At 46.0% G+C, this 26987-nt stretch overlaps 1 protein-coding gene across 6 annotated transcripts in view; it reads right to left on the minus strand.

Annotated features, from left to right (window-relative positions):
* The window catches only part of LOC119174039 (E3 ubiquitin-protein ligase SHPRH), a 394742-nt gene that overhangs the window by 156482 nt on the left and 211273 nt on the right, over nt 1-26987 (minus strand). For all 6 annotated transcript variants that reach the window (XM_075894712.1, XM_075894713.1, XM_075894715.1 and 3 more), the window contains 2 exons: nt 26222-26292; nt 1413-1550 (listed from right to left, as the gene is read on the minus strand). In XM_075894712.1, coding sequence (XP_075750827.1) covers nt 1413-1550; nt 26222-26292 — 209 coding nt within the window. The remainder of the gene's footprint in view (nt 1-1412; nt 1551-26221; nt 26293-26987) is intronic.

Below are 26987 nucleotides of genomic sequence, written 5' to 3' on the forward strand. Positions count from 1 at the left end.
TAAAAGACAGAAAATTCAACTATTTTCAAGCATTTGCGAAAATTCCAGAATTTTCAAGACTTTGAAAATGAACCAATAAATCAAGGGTTTTTGAGGATATCAAGGACCCGCATGACCCCTGGGTATGCGTAGGTCCGTGTTTCAAGGAATGCCAAAATGTTGTCCAATGTTTTGCAGTTCTGAGTAATGCTGATTCAAAAAACTGTTCCTGTTTTTCTTTACAATTTCTCCGACGCATTTTGTACATAAAAAAAATAGCCCTAAAGTAATTTGACCATATGGAAAAGCTCTTCTGGCCCTCACATGGTTTTTGCACTGCCTCCGTAATCAACAGATCAGTTGACCAAGTGACAAAGTCATGTGGTGACTGTGACATCATAGTGATGTCAGAAATTTTGGCAATCTGTCACAGATAATGTCATGTGGTAACATCAACGCTAAAACTTTTGCATTACTCGCGTGGATGCTGACAGCGCCAAAAATCCAAGGTACGCATTTAACGAGGCATCTTATCTTTTCGCCTTAACAAAATGTTTTTTATATCAGCAGATGTGGCAGACAAATGTCGCTCCATAGAACACTGCATGAATGTTGGTAGGATTAAGTTTTGGGGGAGGCGGAGCTCTGGTTGCTTGACGGGCAAGCTTTGGGTAAATGGTGAGCTGAGGGGGAGGGCAAGTGCCTCCTTTACACCTCCAACGCCCATACCGCAATGCTAAAGGCCACATGATCCCTTCTTATGCATTCCCAGAAAGCAGAAGCCAGACTCATTTGCTTAGCAGTAAATCGTATATATCAGCTCGATTGATTCCTGAATATTGCTTTTAATTACATACCCTGCAGAACTTGAAATGAACTACCATTAAGCACACTTACAAAACCAAAGCTGCAATGGTAACATGCATGACATCGTGGCTTTAGCGGGATGCACGTGCGTGTGCTGTGAATTATTAATCCTTGGTTGGTGGCTCTGACTTTTGTGAACCTGCACATGTTTTGATGTGCCACCGGTGCAACTACCAGTGACAGGCTCCGTCGAACCCGAGAGCCTGGTGTGATTTGACATAATTAACGTGAATTTTATCTGGATAGCACATTAAGTCTCATTTAGTTGGCACAGTTGGTGCAGCAGTGGAATCCTGATAGTGCATTGATCAATTCAGAAAATGTTGATATGTGACAAAGTGGAGATACCTCATCTTAGATACATAAGCATACAGAGAATGAGAAAACAGCTTGAGCTATTGCATATTAGAGTCATCATGATTTGAGCAATGTCCAGGCTGTACCATTCCAGCGGCACGTATGAGCAAGCATTGCATGCCTACCCAAGGTGTATGATACTATAAGCAAACATGGTTGGATAGACACCAGGGAAATAAAAGGGGAGGCAAAAAAAAAGAAGGAATCACCTGCCATGGCCTGAGCACATTGAGGGGCAAAGGTTCCTCTGCTTCCCCATTAAGCATCTCCAATCGAACAGTGGCCATCTCCAGCTCGTCAAGGGCTCCCACATAGTCCCTGGTGCTCATGTACACCGCCCGCATCGCCTGCGCAGAGGCATGCCACAGAACGTGAGCAGTTGTAGCACTTGTTGCGCGCAGTGGACAGCTTTACACTCATGAGATTTCAGCAGAGTGGCTTAGCTATAGACACAGCTTTCGAGCAGCATTACTAGTTGCCCAAATAAAAACTCGAGAAGTCTATGTTGGGGGTTAGTTGCTGAGACATAAATGAAAAACTGCGCTAACGACGAGGCACCAGAGGGGACAACACAGACTAACCACTGGTTTATTAGAACCACCCTTATGAAACAAACTAAGCGCATGCGCAGTGACAGTCATTACCACGTAACAAGTTGCACCACCCTCAACACTCTTATCAAGAAAATCACACTCTCATCATGTCCAAGAGGCCTTCAAGATTTCTCTTGTTTTTGGCTTGTCTTTGTAGCTACTGAAGATGGGCTTGCATACCTGCAGCCCACTCCCGTATTTCAAAGACAGCAAACACTGGTCGTACTTGCCACGCACGAACAAGGCCCTTTTTCCAGTTCATTCCTCGAAGCTTGAGAAAAGGAGAATAGCGATTTCATGCTCATCTTTAACCAAGTCATGTCGCCACAATGTCGAAGATAGTTTCTCTTCACAAGTGAGTCATCTTCAAATTGCAGGTTTCCCGCATACGCTGCTTCAGGCTGTAGGAGAGTCACTATTGAGTGTCATATGCCACCGTACCACGGCCGCTGACGGAAAGGCAAAAATAAATGAGTCCAAGAGTGAAAAGAGGAAGTTTCAAGTGATGCTGTACATACAAAAGGTGTCGCACGGCATTTAAAGGGTCGCGAGAAGATACGGTGCCAATAGGTGCCAATGCAGTTTTTTAAGTGCCTTCCAAGTTATCGCGTTTATGTGCCATGTCGAAAGCGGGCAAAGTTAACAATGGAAGATGTAATGATAAGCACAGACATGCGTATGTACCCTGTACACTGTCATTCTTTATGAAAGGGAACACGCGGACACGTGGCCTGCGCTCTGCGGCGGCTGCCTACAGCACCATCAACCGACAGCAAAAGAAAGCACGTTTGCTTTCAGCGACATCTGTTGCAAAAAAAAAAAAAAAAAGGTAGACACAAGCTGTTAGATTGCACTCCATCTATGCTCACGCCTGCAGTGCGTAGTCCACTGCCAACATATGAAACGTTGTGCGCGACCACGGCACAAGCTGCAGTAATCCCCGATATTGCTTGCTGCGCGAACGGTGAGGGAACATAATCTAGCAGCACTTCTCTACCAGCCATGACTCGTTATCTTGCTTGACCATCATCATCACCATCAGCCTGACTATGTCCACTGCAGGACAAAGTCCTTTCCTATGTTCTGCCAGTCAGTTCGGTCTTGTGCTTGCTGCTGCCGATTTATACTCGCAAACTCTTTAATCTCATCTGCCCACCTAACCTTCTGTTTCCCCCTAACTTGCTTGCCTTCTCTGTGCATCCAGTTAGTTACCCTAAATGACCGATGGTTGTCCTGTCTACACGCTACATGCCTGGCCCATGTCCATTTCTTCTTCTTGATTTCAACTATGATATCCTTTGTTCCCTGATCCACTCTGCTCTCTTCTAGTCTCAAATTCATATCAACTTCTAGACTCAAATATCAACCTCATTCATACTGTCATTCATACACCTACCATTTTCCTTTCAATCGCTCACTGCGTCGTCCTCAATTTAAGCAGAACCCTTTTTGTAAGTCTCCAGGTTTCTGCTCTGTAGCTAAGAACCAGCAAGCTGCAGCTGTTGTATACCTTCCTCTTGAGGGATAGTGGCACAATCTACCAGTCATGATTTGAGAGTGCTTGCCAAACGTGCTCCACTCCGTTCTTATTCTTCTAGTTACTCCAATCTCGCGGTAAGGCTCTGCGGTTATTATCTATCTCAAAGACCTGTTCCCTTCCGAGGTTGTTGTACATTACTTTTGTTTTCCGCAGATTATATTAAGACCTACCTTTCTGCTCTCCTTGTCTAACTCTGTAATCATCAGTTGCAATTCTTCCCCTCGGTTACTTAGCAATGCAATGTCATCGGCGAAGTGCAGGTTACTAAGACACTCGCCATTAACTCCTATCCCTAACTCTTTTCACTCTAGATCTCTGAAAAACCTCCTGTAAGCACGCAGTAAATAGCATTGGGGAGATTGTATCCCGCTGCCTTACACCCTTCTTGATTGGTATTCTTTAGCTTTCTTTATGAAGCAATATGGTAGCAGTTGATCCCCTGTAGATTTCTTCCAGGATGTTTATTATATGCTTCATCGACACCCTGATTCTTCAGTGTCTGCATGACTCCTGATATTTCTACTGAATCAAATGCCTTCTCGTAATCTATGAAGGCTATGTATAGTGGTTGGCTATATTCTGAGCATTTCTCTATAACCTGATTGATAGTATGAATGTGGTCGATTGTTGAGTAGCCTGTTGAGTAGAAAGGGTAGCAGGTATCGTAATTAAACTCAATAAGAGATACAAGATGAAGGTGATACAGGCCTATGCACTTACATCAAACCATGATGACGTATTACAGTTGAAAGCTTCAATCAAGACGTGGAATCGGCAATGAGTAAAGTAAAACACAGTATATACTATACTGATGGGTGACTTCAGTGTCAAGGTAGAAAAAAAGGAGGTTGGAGATCAGGCAATAAGGGATTACGACACCGGTGCTTGAAATGCCAGAGGGGAGCTACTAGTAGAATTCACAGAACGCAATAATTTACGAATTTTGAATACCTTCCATTAAAAACAGGAGAACTGTAAGTGGACATGGAGGAGCCCTAGTGGCGAAAATAAGAATGAAATAGACTTTATACTGAGTGGCACACCCAGGCATCGTGCAGCATGTGGAAGTGCTTAGCAAGCTACGACACAGTGACCATAAAATGGTACGGTCTTGAATTCATCTAGACTTGAAGAAGGAATGACAGAAACTGATACGCAAGAAGCCAATCATTGAGCTAGAACTGAGAGGGAAGGTACAAGAATTGAGCTAGAACTGAGAGGGAAGGTACAAGAATTCAGTTTCACTTCAGAACAGGTATTCAGCTCTTATCGAGGAAAACAGCCTTAGCGTTGACACAATGAACAATAATCTGATGAGTATCATTACCGAGTGTGCAGTGGAAATTGGAGGTTCTGTAGTTAGACAGGACACTGGCAAGCTGTCCCAGGAAACAAAGAATCTTATTAAGAAGTGTCAAAGCATGAAAGCCTCAAGTACAACAGAAAAAATAGAACTGGCAGAGCTTTCGAAGTTGATTAATAAGCATAAGGTATCCAATGCAAGAAAGTATAACATGGAGAGAATTGAACACGCTCTGAAGAACAGAGGAAGCATCACAGCAGTGACGAGAAAACTTGGAATAGGCAAAAATCGAATGCATGCACTAAGGGACAAAGAGAGCAAAATAACTACCAATCTGGATAGGATAGTTAAAATAGCAGAGGAGTTCTACAGAGGTCTGTACAGTAGCCGGGACAACTACGACCCTAATATAAGAACTAGCAGTAACCCAGATGACACCCCACCAGTAATGATAGAAGTCAGAAAAGCCTTAGAGAGCATATAAACAGGCAAAGCTGCTGGTGAAGATCAGGTAACATCCTATCTGCTGAAAAATCGAGAACAGATTGTGTTAGAATAACTAGCGACCTTGTTTACGAGGTGTCCCCTGACAGGAAGACTACCAGAATCTTGGAAGAATGCAAACATTATCCTAATAGGAAAGGAGATGACAAGGACTTGAAGAATTACAGGCCGATCAGCTTGCTCTCCGAAGTATATAACCTGTTAACAAAAGTAATCCCCAACACAATTAAGACATTAGAATTCAATCAACCAAAAGAACTAGCAGGATTTCGAACAGGCTACTCAAAAGTCAACCCCATTCATACTATCAATCAGGTAATAGAGAAATGCTTGGCCATAGTTGATATCAAAAGCGAACGTGCTTTCTTCCCTTGTCAGTTGATGATGCTGTAGGCAGCTGCAGAACGCGAGCCACCTGTTCGCGTGTTTCCTCTAATAAAGAACGACAGCATACACCTGAAGTGGTCTACGAATTTCTTCTGACCTGTAAAATGGCTTATGTGGGGCAGACCAGGACAAGAGTTTGATGAAGCAAGCCAATTTATTGGGAGACAGCAGTTCATTGACGGGCATGCGCGCAGGGATGCAAGTAGCACCAAAGTGATAGGGCGAGCTGCAAGAAAAATCTTGGATTCAGGCCTCTTGGATATCAGACCTCTGGATAGCTAGACACCGACCTGATCAGCAACACATCTGCATATTTTTCTAGGAAAGAGTGCGATTTCCTTTTTAGTAGATGCCTTGGGGGAGGCGCACTTTGTCCTGTGGCCATGACATGCTTAGTTTATTTCAATAAACCAGTTGTTAGTCCGCGATCATCTTGGCCACTTCGTTTCTGGTGTCTCGTCTCTAGTGCGGTTATAATCTTTCAAGCACCTTTACACAAGAGGCAGCAGGGTGTCCAGCCCTTGTTTTGTCTCTATTGTGCATCTCACTAAAGCACCGCGAAACAAGGCACTTAATGCAACACTTACAGTACATCTTGTGTGGAAGTTTGGTGCAACCGGGAGACCCTACGAACAAGTGCTGTTAGTTTACTCCACATGGCTACAGCACACATACAATCAAACAATAGGAAACAACACACAGTGCTGTGTGTGTTTGATGCAGGGGTGTGTGCGTGTGTGAGTGATCGTGTCGTGTTTTTGCGCTCCAATTAACTTTTAGAAATGCTCTACCAACTAGCCCAACAAAAAGTTCTTTTACAATGCTTTTATGAAGACGTAGAGTTAGCCATTAATAAAGTAAAAACACAGTATACTATTATTATGGGCGACTTTAATGCCAAAGTAGGCAAGCAACAGGCCGGAGACCAAGCAGTGGGGGAGTATGGCATCGGCTCTAAAAATGCCAGAGGAGTGTTATTAGTAGAGTTCGCAATATGCAATAACTTAAGGATTATGAATACCTTCTTCATAAAACGGGCTAACCGTAAGTGGACGTGGCGAAGTCATAATGGCGAAACAAAAAATGAAATTGACTTCATTCTGTGTACACACTCAGACATTGTACAGGATGTAAAAGTAGTTGGCAAGATTAGATGTAGTGTCCATATAATAGTAAGAGCTCAAATTCACCTAGGTTAAAAAAAGTCAAAGACAAAAACTGATATGCGAAACGCCAATAATTGAACTGGGGGTGAGAGGAAAAATACGTAAATACAGTTTTGCTTCAGAATCGGTTCATGGCACTAAATGAGATAACCGATGTTAGCGTTGACACAATGAATGATAATCTTACTAGTATCATCAAAGAGAGTGATTGAAGTTGGAGGTTCAGTCACTAATGGTGCATTCAGACGACGGATCGAATCCCGATGTGGCGGGACGGACGGCGCGTCACGTGACCTCACATCAGCGATTCCCCTCGTCCGCGCGGCTCGCGGACGGATGAACCCAACCTGTTTCTCACGTCGGGATTCTGGCGGGGGAGAGCCGGTACTTCAGCGGAATAGCTTGGGGTCGGTGGCAACCAGTACACTTTTCGTCTGCTCGCGGCATGTCCTCCATGGCTCGCGGACAGCTGCATGACTGGTCGGCATCATCTACGCTTGAGCATTGTTTACTTCGTTTCGGGAGACTTTGTTCTCAGGTGATTAAATATGCAGAAATCACTTTTGGTGGTTCGGGAAATGTCGCCGCCGTCGCTTAACACGCGAGATTCTTAGCCGTCATGGTGCTGAAATATTCCAACTTCTGCAACCGGCGACGTGCCGCTTCTAAAAAAAAAAAAAAAAGGCGGGAGACGGGAGACACGTTTAGAAGGTTTACAAGTGTGGAATAATGTAGTAGTTGAAAGAATATCCTGCTAGCAACTCCCTTTTCTCCTGAAAGAATAACACTACTCGTTCATTTGTCACAACACGACAGACATCGCAGCCAAGCTTCGCTTCTTGCGGGCATCCATGTTGAATACTCTCAAACCGGTCTGCTGCCAGCGGGCGCAGGTGAGCGCCGAATCTGCTGTCGAGGGTATTCCGGCTGTCTTCCCCTAGGACACCGTCCGTCGTGTGGATGCGCCTGCAGGCGGACCATCCGCGGATTAGCTGTCCGCGTCCACGACAAATCCGGATTCGGTCCGTCGTCTGAATGCACCATAAACGGAAAACTGGCAAACTATCTCAGGAGACAAAAAATCCTCTTAAGAGATGACAAATGATGAAAGCCTTAAATGCAGCCGACAAAATACAGCTAGTGGAGCTTTCGAAGTTAAATAGGCGTAAAGAAGCTTACATCAGGAGGTATAACATGGAAAAAACTGAGCAGGCTGTAAAAAGCGGCAGAAGCCTAAAAGCTGTAAAGGCAGATTTATGCATAGGCGAAAATTGGATGTATGCATTGAGAAACAAGAAAGGCAATGTCGTAACCATTATGGATAGGATAGTCAATTGATAGATTGATATGTGGGGTTAAACGTCCCAAAACCACCATATGATTATGAGAGACGCTGTAGTGGAGGGCTCCGGAAATTTCGACCACCTGGGGTTTTTTAACGTGCACCCTAATCTGAGCACACGGGTTTTCAACATGTCCGCCTCCATCTAAATGCAGCCGCCGCAGCCAAGATTTGATCCCGCGACCTGCGGGTCAGCAGCCGAAAACCTTAGCCACTAGACCACGGCGGCGGAGCGATAGGATAGTCAACATGACGGAGGAGTTCTACAGAGAGCTGTACAATAGTCAAAAGAACAAGGATGGTATTGTGAGAAACTATAATACACTCACACCTCGTTATAACAAAATTGAAGCCACAATTATTTCGTTATATCTATTATTTAGTTATATCAATTATAACAGTTTGTGGCAATGTATGTCTACATGGGCAGACGGCTATAACCATGCAATGAAGGAAACCGCCTCGCAGCCCGATGTTCTGCTATGCGACCATAAGTGCGACAGAATATAAATACAGTCGAATCTCAATCATTCAAACACGCTTAGTTTGAACTTCCGGTTAATTTGAACTCACGCTGTGGTCCCGTCAAGGCTACGTGTATCCCAATAGGCGAAAACACCCTGTAATTCAAACGCACAAGCACTTGCAACGACTAATTCGAACATATTGTGCTTCAAAAATGCTCTCAGCACTATGCCCAATCCCGCGGCAGCACCTCCTAACACTGCGGCGAAGAAGGAAAAAAGGAAAAGAAAAGAAAAGACTGAACGGATTGTTTGCTCTCTCTCAAATGCTGATCTGCGATGCACCTGCGCCACGCTTCTCCCTTTTCTGTCTCTGCACGTAGAGACCCTTCTGTTTTCAAGGCCACAGGTGGAGAGAGAGGAAAAAAAGAAAGCTCTCACGGAGAGCCCTCCTTTCTCGGTGCAGAGGGTAGCAGCGGAGACGCAGTCTTTGCCGTCATCTTTAGAGAGTGTTGGAGCTGGACTTAGCTGCGCGCTATTTTGCTTTGCAAACTACGTGCGAAATTGATTGATTCACTGCAAAGCAAATGTGTGCAGACGCGCATCACCGATTACTTCAATTAATGATGGATGTCCTCTGATTTGTGAATAAATGTAAGTCTTCTAAAGCTCCCCATCGTGTGTTCTTATAAGTGAGAGGGAAATCACTTTGCACCGCGGCACCGCTTCTCAGTCATGTGACCCGCTGAGTCCTTTCTCAATCCTCTCCGTAGGCTTGTGAAAAGGAGAGATCTCTTGGCCACGCGTGGCGTGGCTGTAAGGTCGGCGCAGGAGTTTTGAAAAAGCCGTGCTGAACGAGCGTCAAACTCCACAGAAAACAATATACTTAACACACTACAGTCGGTTTTTTTTATAGACTATTTGATAGAGTAATTTAGTTTGTTATGTCCATTTACCGGTCAATTTCACTTCGTTACAACGAGGTTTAAAATGCATGGTTATCAATGGAGCTTTCAAGGGGAATTTCACTTATTTTGCTACATTCATTAATTTATTACATCTCGTTACGTTATAACGAGGTTTGAGTGTAGTCCAAGAGAATTCGACATCCTACAAGTAAGAAAAGCCCTAGAAGGAATGCAAAGAGGCAAAGTCGCTGGTGAGGATAATGTAACAACGGACCTCCTGAAAGATGGCGGAGAAATTGTGTTAGAAAAATTAGCCACCTTATATACAAAGTGTCTTTTGACGGGAAGGGTACCAGAATCTTGAAAGAACGCTAACAATGTCATAATTCTTAAGAAGGAAGACGTCAAGGATTTCAAAAATTACAGGCCGATCAGCTTACTCTTCGTTTTCCACAAACTACCGTATTTACTCGCGTAATGAACGCACTCGCATAATAAATGCACCCCCAACTTCAGTCATCATAATCTGGATTTTTTTTTTCAGCATAATAAACGCATACCCTACATTCATCCACTGCAGTCCCGTTAACGGACACCTGGTGCCTTCTCAACTGTTGGCTCTTTTCTGTTTTTTATTACTTTGACGACCCCCCTCAACCACCTCGACTCGCTCACCCCCTCCTTCGTCGTTGCGTGCCTATTACTTTTCTTTCTATCTAGGTGCGGCATGTCCCCCGTCTTATCTGTGCGCCACAGCGGGGTTTACCAGCGGTGCGAGTGTAGCGAAGGTCACCAAACTGCCCGCGCCAACTGACTCGACGTTTGAACCCCCCTCTCCCTTCTTTTTTAGCCTGCTTTCTTTTTTTTTTTCACTCTAACTGTCCTTTCATTCTCCGTTTTCTGTGAGAGCATGCTTTTTGGCACCCGTCCAGACTACAAGCAGACACCACTGTTGGGGTCAAAGGATTGCCAGAGAAGATAGTCGCAAAGCGTTTTTATGGCGTGTGTAACTAGCAAGGACGACGATACAGCATGATGGCCAGAACAAGAAGTGATATCGGTTTATTCAGTCACTGATTATATAGGCGCACGATAGCGCGCCGTGAGTATCTGCGCATGTCCGATGCGCAGTCGTGATGCAAATAGCCTTGCCGGATACATCCTTTCCGTTAACAACGAAATTACATACCCACCGAAACAGTGGTAAGTACATGGCATTTCAAAAAATGATATCATACACTTGGTTAAAGTCCTTGTCATAATGAAGACGCTGTGGTGGCTTCACGGTTCGAGTCGACCTTCTCAAAGCTGGCGCTGGTGGTGAAGTTGACTGACGCACCACAGGTGGCGAAGGGTCGCCCGACGCCGGAACTTCGCGACGTCGGCCATTGGCTGGCGAGGTTGAAGTTGCCACTGTCGGATGGCCACCAACGTTGTTGTCCGCTGAGCTGGTATCAATGTCGTCGTCGCTTTCCTCAATGAACCGTTCGCCAGTTTGAAGTAGGTGACGACGGTTGCGCCTTAACAGCTTCTGGTCCTCCGTTTTGACCTTGGATATGGCGAACCCACCACTTGAGCTTTCCGGGACCATGCAGCGTCTCTGAGCCTCACAACGTCACCCTTCTGCAGAGGAGGCAAAGGTCTTCCCCCTTGGGCCTGGCTGTGCTTTTTGACGTCGGTTGCGCTCACCGTACTGAAGTCCGGGAGGTTGGCGCGAAGGCGCCTTCCTTGCAGTAGTTCACCAGGGGATCGCCCGTCCTCCAGTGGGGTAGAGCGGTAGGCCAGCAGGCCCAGCCAGAAGTCGTCGCCCAAATCTGCAGTTTTTTTTAAGATGCGCTTCACAACCTGCACACCTTTTTCCGCAAGCCCGTTTGACTGCGGATAATGAGGGCTAGAAGTGACATGCGTGAAGTCGTATCTCCTTGAAAACAAAAAAAATTCATGGCTGGAAAATTGTGGGCCGTTATCAGTGCATACTTCGACGGGCACGCCAAATCTGGCAAAGATAGCACTCAGTGCTGCGATGGTTGATTGCGCCGACATGTCAGGTAGTTTCTGAACTTCCGGAAAGTTTGATAAGGCGTCAAAGACAACGATGTACGAGTCCCCCGCAAACGAAAAAATATCAGCTCCAACTATATGCCATGCACAACCTGGCACAGGCCGCATTTGAAGCGGTTCCTTGGGCTGTTTGTAAGCATACTTGCGGCATGTAGGACAAAGTTGCACCATGGAAGCAATCTCAGCATTAAGCCCAGGCCAAAACACGAGGCGTCTGGCCCTTTCTTTGCATTTTTGCATGCCGAGGTGACCTGCATGGATTTTTTCAAGCACAGTTTTTCGCATGCTTTTCGGAATAACAACCTTCGACGCCTTTAAAAGTATTCCGTTGGCAAATGAGAGTTCTTGCTCAAAAGGCTTTAGTTCACCTTGTACTGGAAGCCCCGCCAACAAACTTGCGATCACCGACTGTAGGTAGCGGTCACGAGCCGTTGCCGCTTGCAGTTTTTTCTGCGTTGCTTCTGTGACACGGTAACCTAGAACCTGGATTGCGTGAACTTCCACGTCGGTAGTAGCACCAGCATCGTCTTGGTTGTCAGCAGTTGACCGGGACAACATGTCAGCAAGAACAAGGTGCTTCCCAGGAATATACCAGCCGGTTGGCTCATTTTCTTTGACGATGATGCCTCCCTGGATCATTCGCTGTAGTTCCTTCTTCAGAGGTTTCTGAAGTGCAAGTGGAACCCGGCGAGCAGGCTGAACGACCGGAACCGCGTCTGGATCCAGGACCATTCTGTACTGCGTTTTCAAGCAGCCGAGCCCTTAGAACAGGTGCCTGAAATCTTTCAAAAGTTCATACTCAGACGAGGCATTGACAGCGTCCACCGTATGTCGAACCAATCCAAGCGCTTCACTGGCATCGAGCCCAAGGATGGCTTGGCGCCCATTCTTTACGACGAAGAATTTCACGCTTATCTCGGTGGTTCCGACAGACACTTTCTGTGACGTTGTTCCATAGCTTGAAATAACGCCCCCGTTGTAGGCGCGCAACACTGACCCGGTATGTTGCAACGCTTCTTTGGATCCAAGCTTACGGTACGTTGTAAATGGAAGTAAGCTTGCCTGCGAACCGGTGTCCACTTTGAACGTCACTTCTCTGCCATTTACTCGAGCCTTGATTGTCCAGTCTTTCTTGCGACAATTTTCAGAGCCGATTTCGAGAATCTCAAAGTCATTCTCAATGAGATTAGCTACTTCGCTAACAGCGGTAGACTTCTGGCAACAACTTGCAAAGTGGTTGTATTTGCGGCAAGAATGACATAATTTACCATACGCGGGGCATTGCTTAAGTTTATGTTTGTGGTTGCACTTCCTGCAGCAAATATCTTGATTATCGCGACTCTGCTTTTTTTTCCGCTGCTGCCGTTTTTTCGTCACCGTTTTGACACTTGAAACTGTGTCAATGCTGTCTTCTGTCCTATTCCAAACTAGGCTCCTTAGTGCCGCTGCTTCTGCCGCTTTACACATTTCCTCGGCTTTTAGTAGCGTCAGGCCTCTCTCGGCAAGCATTCTTTCACGCAGCTTTGGGTCGTTCGTACCAAACACAATTTGGTCTCTAATCAGTGAATCGTGCTGATCCCCAAAGTTGCACTGTGTCGCCTGCTTCTTTAAGTACCGCACAAACTTCTCAAAAGGATCTTTCTCCGCCTGGCTTCGTGTACGAAAAACATATCTTTCGTGAATTTCATTGCTCACCTTGGAGAAGTAAGCGTCGAACTTCCGCACGACCGTGTCGTAAGATTCCTTGCTTTCTCCGGGCTCGTACTGAAAGTTGTTGAAGATGTCGAGCACTTCGTCTCCCGCGAAGCTCAGCAAGAGCGCCGCTTTCGAGGAGTCACTTCTCGGGGACTTCTCGGCTGCCGTTGCTTGCAAAAAAAGCTCGAACCTTTGCTTGAAGCGCTTCCAATTTTCAGACAAGTTGCCCGATAGGCGCAATGGCTCCGGCGGCTTCAGTAGGTCCATGGCGATTCCGCGCCGTTGCTGACGTGCTTCGGTCCGCGGTGGCCACTTCTGATACCATGTAACTAGCAAGGACGACAATGCAGCATGATGGCCAGAACAAGAAGTGATATCGATTTATTCAGTCACTGATTATATAGGCGCACAATAGCGCGCCGTGAGTATCTGCGCATGTCCGATGCGCAGTCGTGATGCAAATAGCCTTGCCGGATACAGCGTGTGCGGGTGGCCCCTCAGGGACAGCTTGCAGAAGATAGTGCCATAAATCACCAAAGATAAGTAAAGTGCAACAAAGAAGCTGTTTTCAAACAGTGTACGCATATGTAAATTGCAAAAGGCTAAGCGACATAACTTTTTTTTGCCCATTACCGCATGTTTTCCTTCTCCCGAAAAAGTTTTTATAAAGTTGACCCCATGTAATAAATGCACCCCCCAACTTTGCCCCAATTTTTTGAAAAAAAAAAAAAAGTGCATTCATTACGTGAGTAAATACGGTATTCACAAAAATAATATCTAGTAGAATTAAGACGATATTAGAGTTCAATCAGCCAGAGGACCAAGCAGGATTTCGTACCGGTTGCTCCACAATAGACCATATTCATACTATGAATCAGGTAATCGAGAAATGCGCTGAATACAACCAACCCCTATACATAGCTTTCATAGATTACGAGAAGGTGTTCGACTCAGTCCAGACATCAGCAGTAATGCAGGCACTACAGAATCAGGGAATCAAGAAACCTTACATAAGCATACTGGAAGAAATCTACAGACGATCCACAGCCACCATAGTTCTTCATAAAGATAGCGAAAGAATCCCAATAAAGAGGGTGTTATGCAGGGAGACACGATCTCTCCAATGCTATTCACCACGTGTTTACAGGAGATATTCAGGACCCCAGACTGGGAAGAGTTAGAGATAAGAGTTAATGAAGAGTACCTTAATAACCTGCAATTCGCTGATAACATTGCCTTGATGAGTAACTCAGAGAATGAATTACAATTCATGATTACTGAACTGGACACAAAAAGCAGAAAGGTAGGTCTGAAAATTAATACGCACAAAACTAAAGTAATGTGCAAAAATTTTGGAAGGAAACAGCACTTTGTGGTACATGGAGAGATGCTGTAAGTTGTAAAGGAATATGTCTAATTAGGACAGGTAATAACCGCGGAGCCAAACCACGAGATTTAAGTAACTAGAAGAATAAGAATGGGGTGGAGCACATTTGGCAAGCACTCCCAAATCATGACTGGTAGATTGCCACTATCCCTCAAGAGGAAGATATATAACAGCGGCATCTTGCCTGTACTTACCTATGGAGCAGAAACCTGGAGGCTTACAAAAACAGTTCAGGTTAAATTGAGGACGACGCAGCGAGCGATGGAAAGGAAAATAATATGTGTAACCTAAAGAGACAAGAAGAGAGCAGAGTAGGTCAGGGAACAAACAGGGGTTAACGATTTCATAGTTGAAATCAAGAAAAAGAAATTGACATGGGTCGGACATGTAGCGCATACGCAGAATAACCGGTGGTCATTAAGAGTAACTTATTGGATTCCCAGAGAAGGCAAACGGACGAAGGGGAGACAGAAAGTTAGGTGGGCTGTTGAGATTGAAAAGTTTGCGGGTATAACGTGGCAATGGAAAGCACAAGACCGGGTTGATTAGCGGATCGTGGGAGAGGCCTTTGCCCTGCAGTGGATGTAGTCAGGCTGATGATGATGATGATGATTACTGCAAGAGCAATGATACATTGCCTAGAGTAGTGTATATAATATTGCTACGATACTGAGGGGGCGCGTGGAAGAAGAGAAGAACGAGGTTGGCATGAGCGGTGATCGGCCAGATCTCTGGACTCTCGCATTCATCATCTCCTGTAAATGAAGGCATCTCACCGTAACAAGATTGGTGGAAGGTGCGGGGTACAGCGGAGCGATCCCAGGCGAACGATCACGGAAGCGCTACCTCAAGAACTACGCCGAAGCCGCCGACTGGCTGGTCTACCACCGCTCTCTATGGATCCGATTGCTGACGGCGACACCACGCACTCTTCGTCTAGCGCTACGTGGCCCCGACACATAGTACCACGAAGTTTCTCTGGAAGGGTCCGAGAAGACGTCGACGAATGGCTGAAACACTTCAACCGTGTGAGTAAATACAATTGTTGGGATGCGGCCTCCCGGTTGTCCAACGTCGGATTGTTTCTTCAAGGGACGGCGTTGGTGTGGTTTGAAAACCACGAAGAAACAATAACGACCTGGGAAGCCTTTGAGAAAGAAATAGCGAGCTGCTTCGGGGACCCATTGATGAAGAAGAAGCGCGCTGAGCAAACTTTGATGCAGCGTGCTCAAGTCCCCGGTGAAACATGCACAACCTACATTGAAGAGATTCTGAAATTGTGCAAGTCTGTAGACCCACGCATGAAAAAAGATGACAAGGTTGAGCATCTCCTCAAAGGGGTTGCTGAGGATGTCTATAATTTCCTCATCGGCAAGAACACTTTGGCTTCTGTAGCGGACGTAATACAACACTGCCGCACGTTTGAGGCCCTGAAGGCTAGGCGCATCACTCCCAAATTTGGTAGACTTTCCAACGTCACCACCGTTGCAAGTGTCGACGTCCCTCCAACATCTTCCTGTGGTCTTGCCTCAATGATCAGGCAAATCGTACCCGAAGAACTTGGACGACGTGATGCTATCAACCCGCCGAGAGCACCTGCTATCAACACCTCCCCGCCATACGACGCAATGTGTGCTGCCGTTGATGTTGCGCTATATGATGTGCCCCAATCAAGAGCACCAGAGCCCCCAATCGACAACTTACATCATCGCCGTGGTTTCCAAAACGCCTCCCGCCAACCACCTACAATGGTGTCTTCGTGGGACGATCATGGGCACATGGCGCCTCGTGGAAGGTTTGGCGACGTGTGTGAGGCCCCTGTGTGCTATAACTGCGGTTTCCATGGACATGTGGCTCGATTCTGTGGTCAAAGGCGTCGCCTCCAGCAGCGCTACTACGAGGGATCATCAGCTTCTTCTCGAAAAAACCGCTGGCGCGGTGGTATGCGTTCAATGCGGGACGCGTACGTTGGGGACGGCTTCCAGCAAACGACCCACAGTGATACACATGTAGGACGCAATTTCCACCGGAATTTACGCAACGACTCGCCTTCCTCCGTGCGAAGCTTGACGCCCAACACAACACGCTGGTTCCGTTCCCCATCTCCTGGTCGACGGGTCACCTCTCCGGCTCCGGGAAACTAGGTGGTGTGGCCAATGGAGGTGAGGTCGCTGAACATTTGTCACTACACCAGCCTATGCCTCCACCCGTTTTTATGACGCAAAATAGAGTCCCCGTGCTTATTGATGGACTTCCTACGATGGCTTTGATAGATACTGGAGCAGCTGTTTCAGTGATGAGTCTTAACTTCAAATTGCGGCTAGGACATCAAGTGATGTTTCGCTGGGACAGTTGTGCATCATTTCGTGCAGTGAGCGGGGAGACACTGTGCCCGATCGGTGTGTGTGTTGTTAGTGTCACTTTCGGTGACAAGGTCTTCGAGGCTGAATTCGCTGTCCTGACCAGCTCCACCCATGACATCATCTTGGGGATCGATTTTCTACGTGAGTGCGAGGCTACTGTAGATTGCGGTGCTGGCGAGATTATGCTATCGGCATTTACTGACGATCATAGGTGCTGTCAAGGATCTATCACCGTCATTGAGGATGTTGCCTTGCCGCCCAACTCAATGAAGACCGTACACATTGACACCTCTGCCTCGGACGCCGGAAAGTTTGATGTTCTTGTGGAGCCGATTCCTCTCAATTCCACATTGTGTTCTGTCGATCAGTGATAGGCTATCGGCCTTATGGGTGTCAAACTATTCAAATGAACCTGTTATGCTACCCTGCGGAATGCGACTCGCCCTCTTTGAACAAAATGCGACCAGTTTTATTGCATCTTTAGGCGACGAGAGAGTAGATCCTATTCGTGCAACGTACCATACAGAAGCCAGCTTTCTGAGTACGGTAAACAAGTCTCTATCATCAGAAAAACGTCAAGCTTTGGTCCAAGTCCTTGCGAAGCACACTACTATATTTCACTTTGCGCAGAAAGAAGAGCATATAAGTGTACCCGAGTTTCGTACTCGCCATGGGATTGACACAGGATCCGCTCACCCTATCCGGTAGAAACCATACCGTGTCTCATCTGCGGAGCGCAAGGTCATTACTCAACAGGTGGAAGAGATGTTAAAGAAAAGGGTCATCCAAGAGTCGTGTAGCCCTTGGGCTGCCCCTGTGATTCTTGTCCGAAAGAAGGATGGTACATGGCGATTCTGCGTGGATTACAGACGGCTCAACTCTGTTACTAAAAAGGATGTCTACCCGCTTCCCAGGAGCTTTTTGGGCCTATGCTCGTACTTCCGTTGCTTCGTGCCCAGGTTCGCCGACCTCGCTTACCCTTTGACGTCCCTACTCAACAAGAACGCACCTTTTCGGTGGTCAGCGGAATGCGAGCCGTCTTTTTCGAAACTGAAGTTTGTTCTTACGTCAGGGCCCGTACTTCGCCACTATGACCCATCCACTGCCACCAAAGTTCATACCGACGCTAGTGGTGTAGGTATTGGCGTCGTCTTTGTCCAACGCCATGGAGCTGCTGAACACGTCGTTGCCTATGCCAGTCGCTGTTTAAGTAAACCGGAGCGAAACTATACTGTCACAGAGCAGGAATGTCTTGCGGTCATATTCGCCGTGCACAAGTTTCGCCCTTATATCTATGGACGCCAATTCTCGATTGTCACGGACCACCATTCTTTATGTTGGCTCACTGGACTATGGGACCCATCTGGTCGTCTTGCTCGTGGGGCGTTACGATTGCAGGAACACGACTTTGAAGTCTGTTACAAGAGCAGTCGTCGTCATGCCGTCGCCGATTGCCTTTCACGACTTCCCCTTCCGACGACCGAGTGTGACGCTGACAACTTTGATGAATATTTGGCTGTAGCGGATACTCCGTTTCCTGACCTAACAACTTTTCGAGCGGAGCAACGCAATGACAACAGTCTCGCTTCTTTCTTTATTTCCGGAACGAACGGTCAACGTGGTTTCGTCGTAAAGGATGGCGTTCTTTACAAAAAGAATTATTCCGGCGTAGGCCCTCACCTACTTCTAGTTGTGCCTACAAGTCTACGACAACACGTACTTTGAGCAATGCACGGCGACCCAACATCTGGCCATATGGGCTTTCCTAGGACATTTTATCGCACGCAAGAATGCTTCTTCTGGCCGAAGATGCGTAAAAGTGTGATTGCATATGTTGCGAGCTGTGAGCAATGTCAACGCCACAAGCGTCCTACAACTCCGCCAGCTGGACTACTTCATCCCATAGCACCCCCGAGTTCACTATTTGACGTCGTAGGTGTCGGCCTGCTCGGCCCTTTTCCGCGATCGACGAACGGCAACCGATGGATTATTGTGGGCGTTGACCACCTCACACGTTATGCCGAAACTGCGAGGATTCCTGCGGCAACGGCCACTCAAGTTTCACAGTTCATGCTGTTACATGTTATATTACGCCATGGATCCCCCCGTATCATCATCAGTGATCGCGGGTGGCAATTTGTTGCCGATATAGCTGAAGACCTCTTTCGTCTTGCTTCGTGCCATTTTCGTCACACTACCCCATATCACCCGCAGGCTAATGGTTTGACGGAACGAACTAATAGGACTCTCGTCAACATGATTTCCATGTATGTTGATTCTGGACACAAAACATGGGACGCGATTTTGCCATTTCTAACTTTCGCCTACAACACTGCACAGCAAGAAACAACGAGATACAGTCCATTTTATCTGCTCTACGCACGCCAACCCCGCACAGCTCTTGGCACTATCCTTCCTTTTTCCGAGACTGATCAACCTACTCTCGCCGAAACCATTTGCCGCACAGAAGAGGCCCGGCGCATCGCCTGTCTTCGAACTTTCGTCTCCCAGAAACGCTCCAAGAACCGTTACGACAGAAGTCACCGGGACGTATTGTTTGAAAAAGGGGATTTGGTGTGGCTTTGTACGCCGCTTCGCAAGCGCGGCCTCTGCCAAAAGTTTCTATCCAACTACACCGGTCCAATTGTTGTCCTGGAACGTCTCAGCGATGTCACGTACGCGATATCTCAGCTGTTGTCAACTGGCCGCCGCTCAAGCAAGACCAACGTCGTTCATGTTGCCCGTCTAAAACACTATCATCATCGCAACAAAGCCTAACTCGCCCGGTGGGCATCGTCTGCAAAGGGGGAATTGCTACGATACTGAGGGGGCGCGTGGAAGAAGAGGAGAACGAGGTTGGCACGAGCGGTGATCGGCCAGATCCCTGGACTCTCGCATTCATCATCTCCTGTAAATAAAGGCATCTCGTCAGGCATCTCGTAACAATATGTACGCGTATCTCGTTAAACATTTAGAGTATGCAGCTATGCTCTCACACCCACTGCTTCCTTTTCCAGCTGCGTGACTTCGTAGACTGGTATGCGACTAATGAGTCATTAATACACTAGGAGCTGTTTTTCGTGCACTTGAAGTGCATGATTCAGAGTGACTCTTATCCCAGACGCACCTATTGGTGCTAATGCTGCCGATTTGTTGGGCTAGAGTGGCAGCTTCATATATGCAGCATCTGGTAATTAGCAAATAATACTTAATTTGAATTCCCATTGTATAGAGCATATTTTTGGGTTATTTTTACAGCCTCCTTCGTCTTTGCTGTATTTTGTCAGTTATTCATAGGTGTTCTAATTTGTCGAAGCACAAGCCCATGGCACTAAAAAAACGTAAAAACTCTCCCGCGGTGAAAGTCACTAAAAGCTCTAAAGAACCTGATGATTATGATGATGATTCGCTGTAGTACCCTTTGTAATGCGTAAGTGTACTGACACGGCTGTATAAACAAATTTTGTTCCATAAATTTTTAAGGGCTCCAGTGACACCCTATGCTGAGGATTTTTCATTCTTTGAAGCTTCTTTCCCTAGTTTCTACCGTTTTTGGATATCCAAAAAAAAGTAAAACACATCAAAAGTGGCAACAAGATCCCTATCTCTTGTACAAATTTCAATGTATACAGGTTGTACATGCTTAGCTGATATCTGCTTTGCTAATCTCTACATAGCTAATACATTATCGGGACCTGAGGGGGAAAATTCTAAAAACACCTGTCGCTTGGCTTATTGAAGTGTGCCTGGCGGACATGTGGCTTTAATTTGCGAATCCATCCATCCATCCATCCAATCCAATCCAATCCAATCCATTCCGTCCATCCGTCCGTCCGTCTATTCAATCCAATCCAATTCAACTCAATCCAATCTAATCCCATCCGATCCCATTCCATTCCATCTCATTCCATTCACTCTTGCGCTGAGTGCTCACGTGAACCTAATTAACTTAGGGCAAAAGAAAATTAGTACGGGAGGGCAATATGGTGTGATGATTATAACTAGGCTATTCATGACTTACAAAATGAGACCATTCCGTCACGCATATCGTCAAACCCTTTCTGCCAGGCATATGTGTCACATTCCTGGCAGAAAGGGTTTGACGATATCACGGGTCGGTATGTGCCTCAGGTATGCGGCAAAATTGTGACTCTGCCTTTTGGGAATATATTCATCTTGAAGTTTTTGCACCCGTTTGTGTTTCTCATCTTTTTCTCCGTGTGTTTGTGCAAATACTTTAAGATGAACACATATGCAAGTAGATGCCATAGGTGATGGATAGTTTATATCTACCCAGGAACGGTGAGAATAGGCCTTCGTAATCTTAAAGCGAGAGCACTAAGAAAGAGCTGACATCCGTAGCTTTGGTCCGACGAATGCAAACAATAAATATCAGTGCTCCAGCAAGAATTGAATTCCGGCATTCTGCTTGGAAATCAAGTATTCTACCACAAAGTCATGCCAGGTCTCGCAACTACTTTTTGAATAGACTCTAATGTTCGTAAAACGCCCAGCATGTTTCCACAGCTGGCTACGTTCAGTGTTTTAAACATTACATATGTACTCCTATCATACAGCTGTCACGTCGGGTTAATGTACTTGGGCACCATCCGCTGAAGTTTATTTATGCAGCAGTGTTCGGGGCTATTATCCTTACGAGCGCAAGTGTGGCATATTTGCTTACTACATCTGGTGGTCTTGCTAATACCCTTGTTACTGTAAGTATCCTGACGCTGCTGTACACAACTGTTTATATAGACCATAAGCCACTGTTCAACATAAATCTGTGCGTAGAATTTTTAAACATGTCTTTAATACTATTTGCTAACGTCTCACTTCCCTCCGCATGCTTCGCATAACATAGATTTTAGCGTACATAGAATCTTCCGAGTTTTTACTTTCTACCTTTTATCTTTTCTTCCTCACCATATTTGCCACTTTTCCTTTTTGTCACACATCTAATTCTCCTCTATCGTCACTCCCGCAAGCTGCCAGTCTGCAACCAGTACTGTCAGCCACAGACAGCCTTACTTCACTCCCCTGATCGCACCGTCGCTTTCGGTCATCAGCCACCCACTCACCAGCTTCCAGTTCCGGCGGGGTATACACTTCAGACACTCGACACACTGCGTACTACGGAAAGGGGAGCTCTAAAGATACCGCAGGCTGGTTAACTTCGGTGCTTAACAGACAGTTATTTTGAAAGCTCTTAATCTGGTCTTGCTTTAAGGTATAACACTTTAAGACATGATCAAGGGCGGTCACACGAATACGACGAGTTAGGCACCGTCAGGGAACATTGAGTCAAGGTAGTATAGACAAGAGCACGCCTATCTCGAATCCAGGCGCCTTCGGCGGTATAACTCGCTCCCAAAGACGCCATAATTTGTTTGCAACTGTCAAGGCGCGCCTCGCTAGCATGGAATGCAGTGGGTCTGAGAGTTTCAAATGCAAAAAAGCACCTAATCACGATGCGCCTTTTTATAAAATGTCATCTAGCTACCACTGCGCTGTCATCTGATGCGACAACAACCAGCGCAAAAGGAAGAGTTTGCTGAGCACTGCGTGTGAAGTTCGCAGCGCATCGCAGTAATCGTATTGGTGCGGTGTTCTGTGATTGCACAGATTTCCGTCCACCACGAAAAACGCAGAGCTCCACCACCTTAGGATATAATCGCAATCAGCAGGAAAAACTACGAGCCCTGTGAAATGTACGAGTAAGTAAACCTATTGTGTTTATTCAAGCGTGACTCCAGCTGGTTCACTTTACAGCAGCAATTTGCGTGCAGTATGCCTATAGTATGAGGCACAAAACTATTGTGGTACTTTTTGGCAGGCCGCATGTCAATAATAGGATATACATATTACGACTCACGTGTGAATGCACGCACTGCACATGTTTAGTACTACAGTAACGGCCTACTATCGCGATGCGTGAATGGCGCGGAAAACATTACCTTCGAACTGGTCAAACTGCGACATGTCTTGACTGTCACTGGGCGAATCTACATGTGCTTTCGGCCGGCGTCACCGTAGCATTTGAAAATCTTGTTCTGGATGGCACTTTTTCAACGCATGTGTGTTCCGAGTGCCCAGTAAGACTGCAATTAATACACATGCGGTGCATCAACGTAAGTTGGAACCAGATTCTAACGCTTGTTGACGCCGGCTTACAGCACAAATTCCGCCTTGTCACAGCCAAGGCGCGCTGCAGTTCAAGTCGAAAGCAACGCTTTCCGCTGTTCGCGTTTTTTTCAATCGCAATAGTACGAACTTGATGAAGCTGCTTCCGTAGTGTGCATTGCATGTGGTGCAGGCATTCCGGTCTGTCGAGGAAGGTGTCCTCGGCGTTTCACACAACATCAGCATAAACTTCCAGCACAGGAACAGTGCGAAACATGCTTACAGCTGGACTCGAGCTGTCATGTTTAGCGTTTGATTTGCAGAGAGTCTGCTCGCCTGGCAGTTGAGAGTGTTGCTTCACCACGCTTGCAACAGACGGCACCACGTGCTTCTAAATATGGGAGAAAGCACTGAGCTCGCTGTGTTCTGGTGTATAACCTTGCATCGAGTACGGTGGCTCACTTTCACAGATCCATGGCAAGGCGATGATTCGGAGGAGACGGGTGGGATAACAAAACCTTGTTTTGAGAGCGGAAAGATAGTGTACGTTGGGGACAGTTGCTTACCGAGGAGTCGACACAACAGCTTTATGTAACGCTACCCAGCTTGGTGTTTTCCTGCCAGAAGCAGCTAAAGCCTGTTTTAAATGTGGAGCATTTCTTAGTCGCACGATGTCGCTCTTCGGCCACAGTGGCGACTCGCGTGTCGTGCCGACCCAGGAAGACTCTCGCAAAACAGTCGCTCCCCTCACCCTGTCTCGCCTCGCAAGACAGACGCAGGGAGCATCTGCTAGTAAAAAAACGACTACTCGCACTCTGGATTGTGCATTCAGAATTCAGTCAAGGGCATCTTGGCTTTTGTTTGACGCAAAAGGCAACGATTCTGCTGTATTCAATAAAGAAGAATATAAAGACGAAATAAACAGGACAAATAAACATCTTTCTTTGAAATGCAAAAATAATGTAGCGTGATTAGCACTGCATAGATGAGAGAGCTAGCTATGACTCCAATTTTATTTGACATTGTTCTAAAATTATTTCCCAGAAGTGTTACAGGTGTAATTAACCAGAAATATACAGAGAAACGGTTAAAGTTGTGGCTGTGAAGGAAATCCTCTCTTTAGAAGTTATCTCGTGTGCTGCAGGTATGTACGCAATAACTGAAAATTGGACAGGGCTTCGTTTATGCTAAAGGTATATTGGCGAAAACAGGCAGGGCCCAAACTTTCGGGCGTGGGCCGAGTACGGGCCGCATTTAAAAACCTCGGGCCGGGCTCGGGCAGGCCGGCGCACGAATTTTTCAGGCCGAGCTGGGCCCGGGCCAGAAAAATCGGCTCGTGCAGTGCTCTAGCACGCATCGCGACTAGCTAGGCGCTGACCTTTGCGCTGAGCGGGCTCATTGTGCCGTCTTGCTGGTAATGCTAAAAACACACTATTTCCCGCGTGGTAGATATAAATAGCTTGTCATTGCAACGTTGAAGAAGGTGTTCCTTTGTGGCTGTGGCTAATGCCAAGTGCTCCCGAACAAAATGATAGACAGACGTTTGATTCCGCGCGCCAGAGCCTTTTTCTGGATTTTCTTTCTTGCAACTTTGTATATATAGATACGTATACATATGCGGTGAATGACGGCGACGTTGATGCCGACGCCAACGGGAAAATCCAGCCGACAATGGCCATATAATTGCTATTGCAATAATATGTAAGCGTAATATATTCATTTAACTTTCATGTAGAGCTTTGTGGCAGTGCGGATTTGTCCTGGAAAGGTGCAATCATGGTAAAGCACCCCTTTGCTGCAGTGAAGCCACCTTTACAAAAGAGTTAAAGGGATATTAAAGGCAAATAAAGTTGATGTTGGTTGCTGAACTGCGGTCCAGAAACCTTATAATGCTACTTTTGAACCAAGGAAGTGCTTATTTTGACATAGTTGTCTGCATCAGATTCGCAAACTTCAAATCACCAACCTCAAAGTAAAACCGTGCACAACGTTGTCCGGCTTTACTGCGTGGCGGTTGACACTCGTAGCAGGAAAGCGAAAGTAGCGGGAGTCATAGCAGCAACAACAGCGTTTGAACAATTTCCTGCCATGCCCTTGAAGGTGGCTGGCATGCTTCATTCAACTGGGCCCCGCTAGATGGTACGACCTGTCCAGTTTAACCAGGTGAAAATTAAACTTTTGAACCACTTGGGTCATTCCCAATTGTAACGTTAGGCGGCTCTTTTTTTCGTGAGTCAAACAGAAATGAACTAGTCACATTTCATTACATTTCTGGATGCACGAAAGGTTCTTTATTTAGTGCAGCTAGTTCGATTACAAATGATTAGTTGTAGGCGATACCTCTCACATCATTTTGTGAATGTCCTACTGATAGTGCATGTGTTCTTGTGCATTTGCCATAATTTCTTGGTAAGTAGGACGGTGCTGCTGATAATACTGTTGTTTTAGACGTTTTTATATAATGAGCTCTCACTCTGACATAAATTGTTATTTCACTTGATTGCCTTTAGTGTCCCTTTAAATGCAGAGTAAATGCACATATTTGTTAATTTCTTATATTTAAATTCAATCGAAGCAAATTCGAGCTCTGTAATACTCATTTGAATGTTCACAGCCTCGAATATTTGCACAAGCTTCCAGAAGTTGAATGCAATAGATCTGCCTGACAAGATTTTGCATTTACCACATCCTTTGAAATGCAAGAGGGTCGAATGTAGCATGCAGTATGTATGGCATAATGTTCTTTCGTGAACAATTATTTATTGCATCAGCTTATACCAAAACTAATAAAATGTCCAATATGCCTAAACTGTGCTGTCTGCAACCATGAGGCACAATTTCATCTTACCACGACTTTCGAAAATAGCAAGATTGCATGTGCACAAGACATTTCACATGTGATCAAAAGAAGTAGCAAATGCTGTCAAACACGCCTACAGTGCTGAAGCGTCTTTTTTAAATTGATCGTGCTCTGTTCTTGTAACCCCCTACATGAGATGCAGTCTCGTGTCTCCTCTGTTTTTTTCCCCTTGATTTTGCACAGTTACCTGTTTTTAAAAGAGTTCACCAACTAGCCCCTGAAGCAATTTCAATAAATTGTGGCATAATATTTTCCTTCACAAAGAATGAAAAAGAGCAGTGCACATACTCACGCAGTTATGTGACCCTGCCTGACTGCTTACCCGAAATTCTTTCTTCAATGCAGCAAACAGCTGGACGTGCACTTGACCATCTCTGCACAATACACTGTCACCTACAACGAGGGTGGAGAATTGAGCGGTCATATTATTTCAGCTGAAACAAAAGGAACAGATCCGGGAAAAAAGACACAGCGATACTTGACATGACCTTTTTCTATTTCAATTTGCACTCCGTCTCTCTGATAACAAGGTGTCAATCTGGATGCTATTCCACTCCAGTGGCCATGCATGACGAGCACCCTAGTGACATTTTATGTGCATTGCATGAATGGTCAGGATCATCGTTGACACGACTGCGGATGCTGACTACGTGCAAGAAATATGCACTAACAGAAATGCATACATGGTAATAGAGCTTCAATGCCAACCCACACACATTCAATAGGAGACGACCCATGGCTTATTTACAGAGCTTAGGACCAACGTGTGGTGGAATGAGCCAGCTACACAACAGTGGGAGAACTCCTACCACAACACCATCACTTTCCCCCATATTCACAAACCTAACTTAACCTCATCCTTATGACTTGAGTCAACCTTAGCCATGAGTCCGCCCTTAACGCGTTTAAAGAACCTACTTTGTACTTATTACAGAACTTTCCTCACTCGTATTTAAGGGGAGATGTGGGTCGAAAAACGCGAGGTTTTTTAAAAATTACCGATTCTTTATTTTTTGGCCTGTTTTGACAAGATTAGTACCTCCACTGTTATGAAAAAAATATTACAGGTCGAGACTTGACTGGAAATG

Source organism: Rhipicephalus microplus, chromosome 5 (assembly GCF_043290135.1).
Source record: "Rhipicephalus microplus isolate Deutch F79 chromosome 5, USDA_Rmic, whole genome shotgun sequence".
NCBI classification, from domain to species: domain Eukaryota; kingdom Metazoa; phylum Arthropoda; class Arachnida; order Ixodida; family Ixodidae; genus Rhipicephalus; species Rhipicephalus microplus.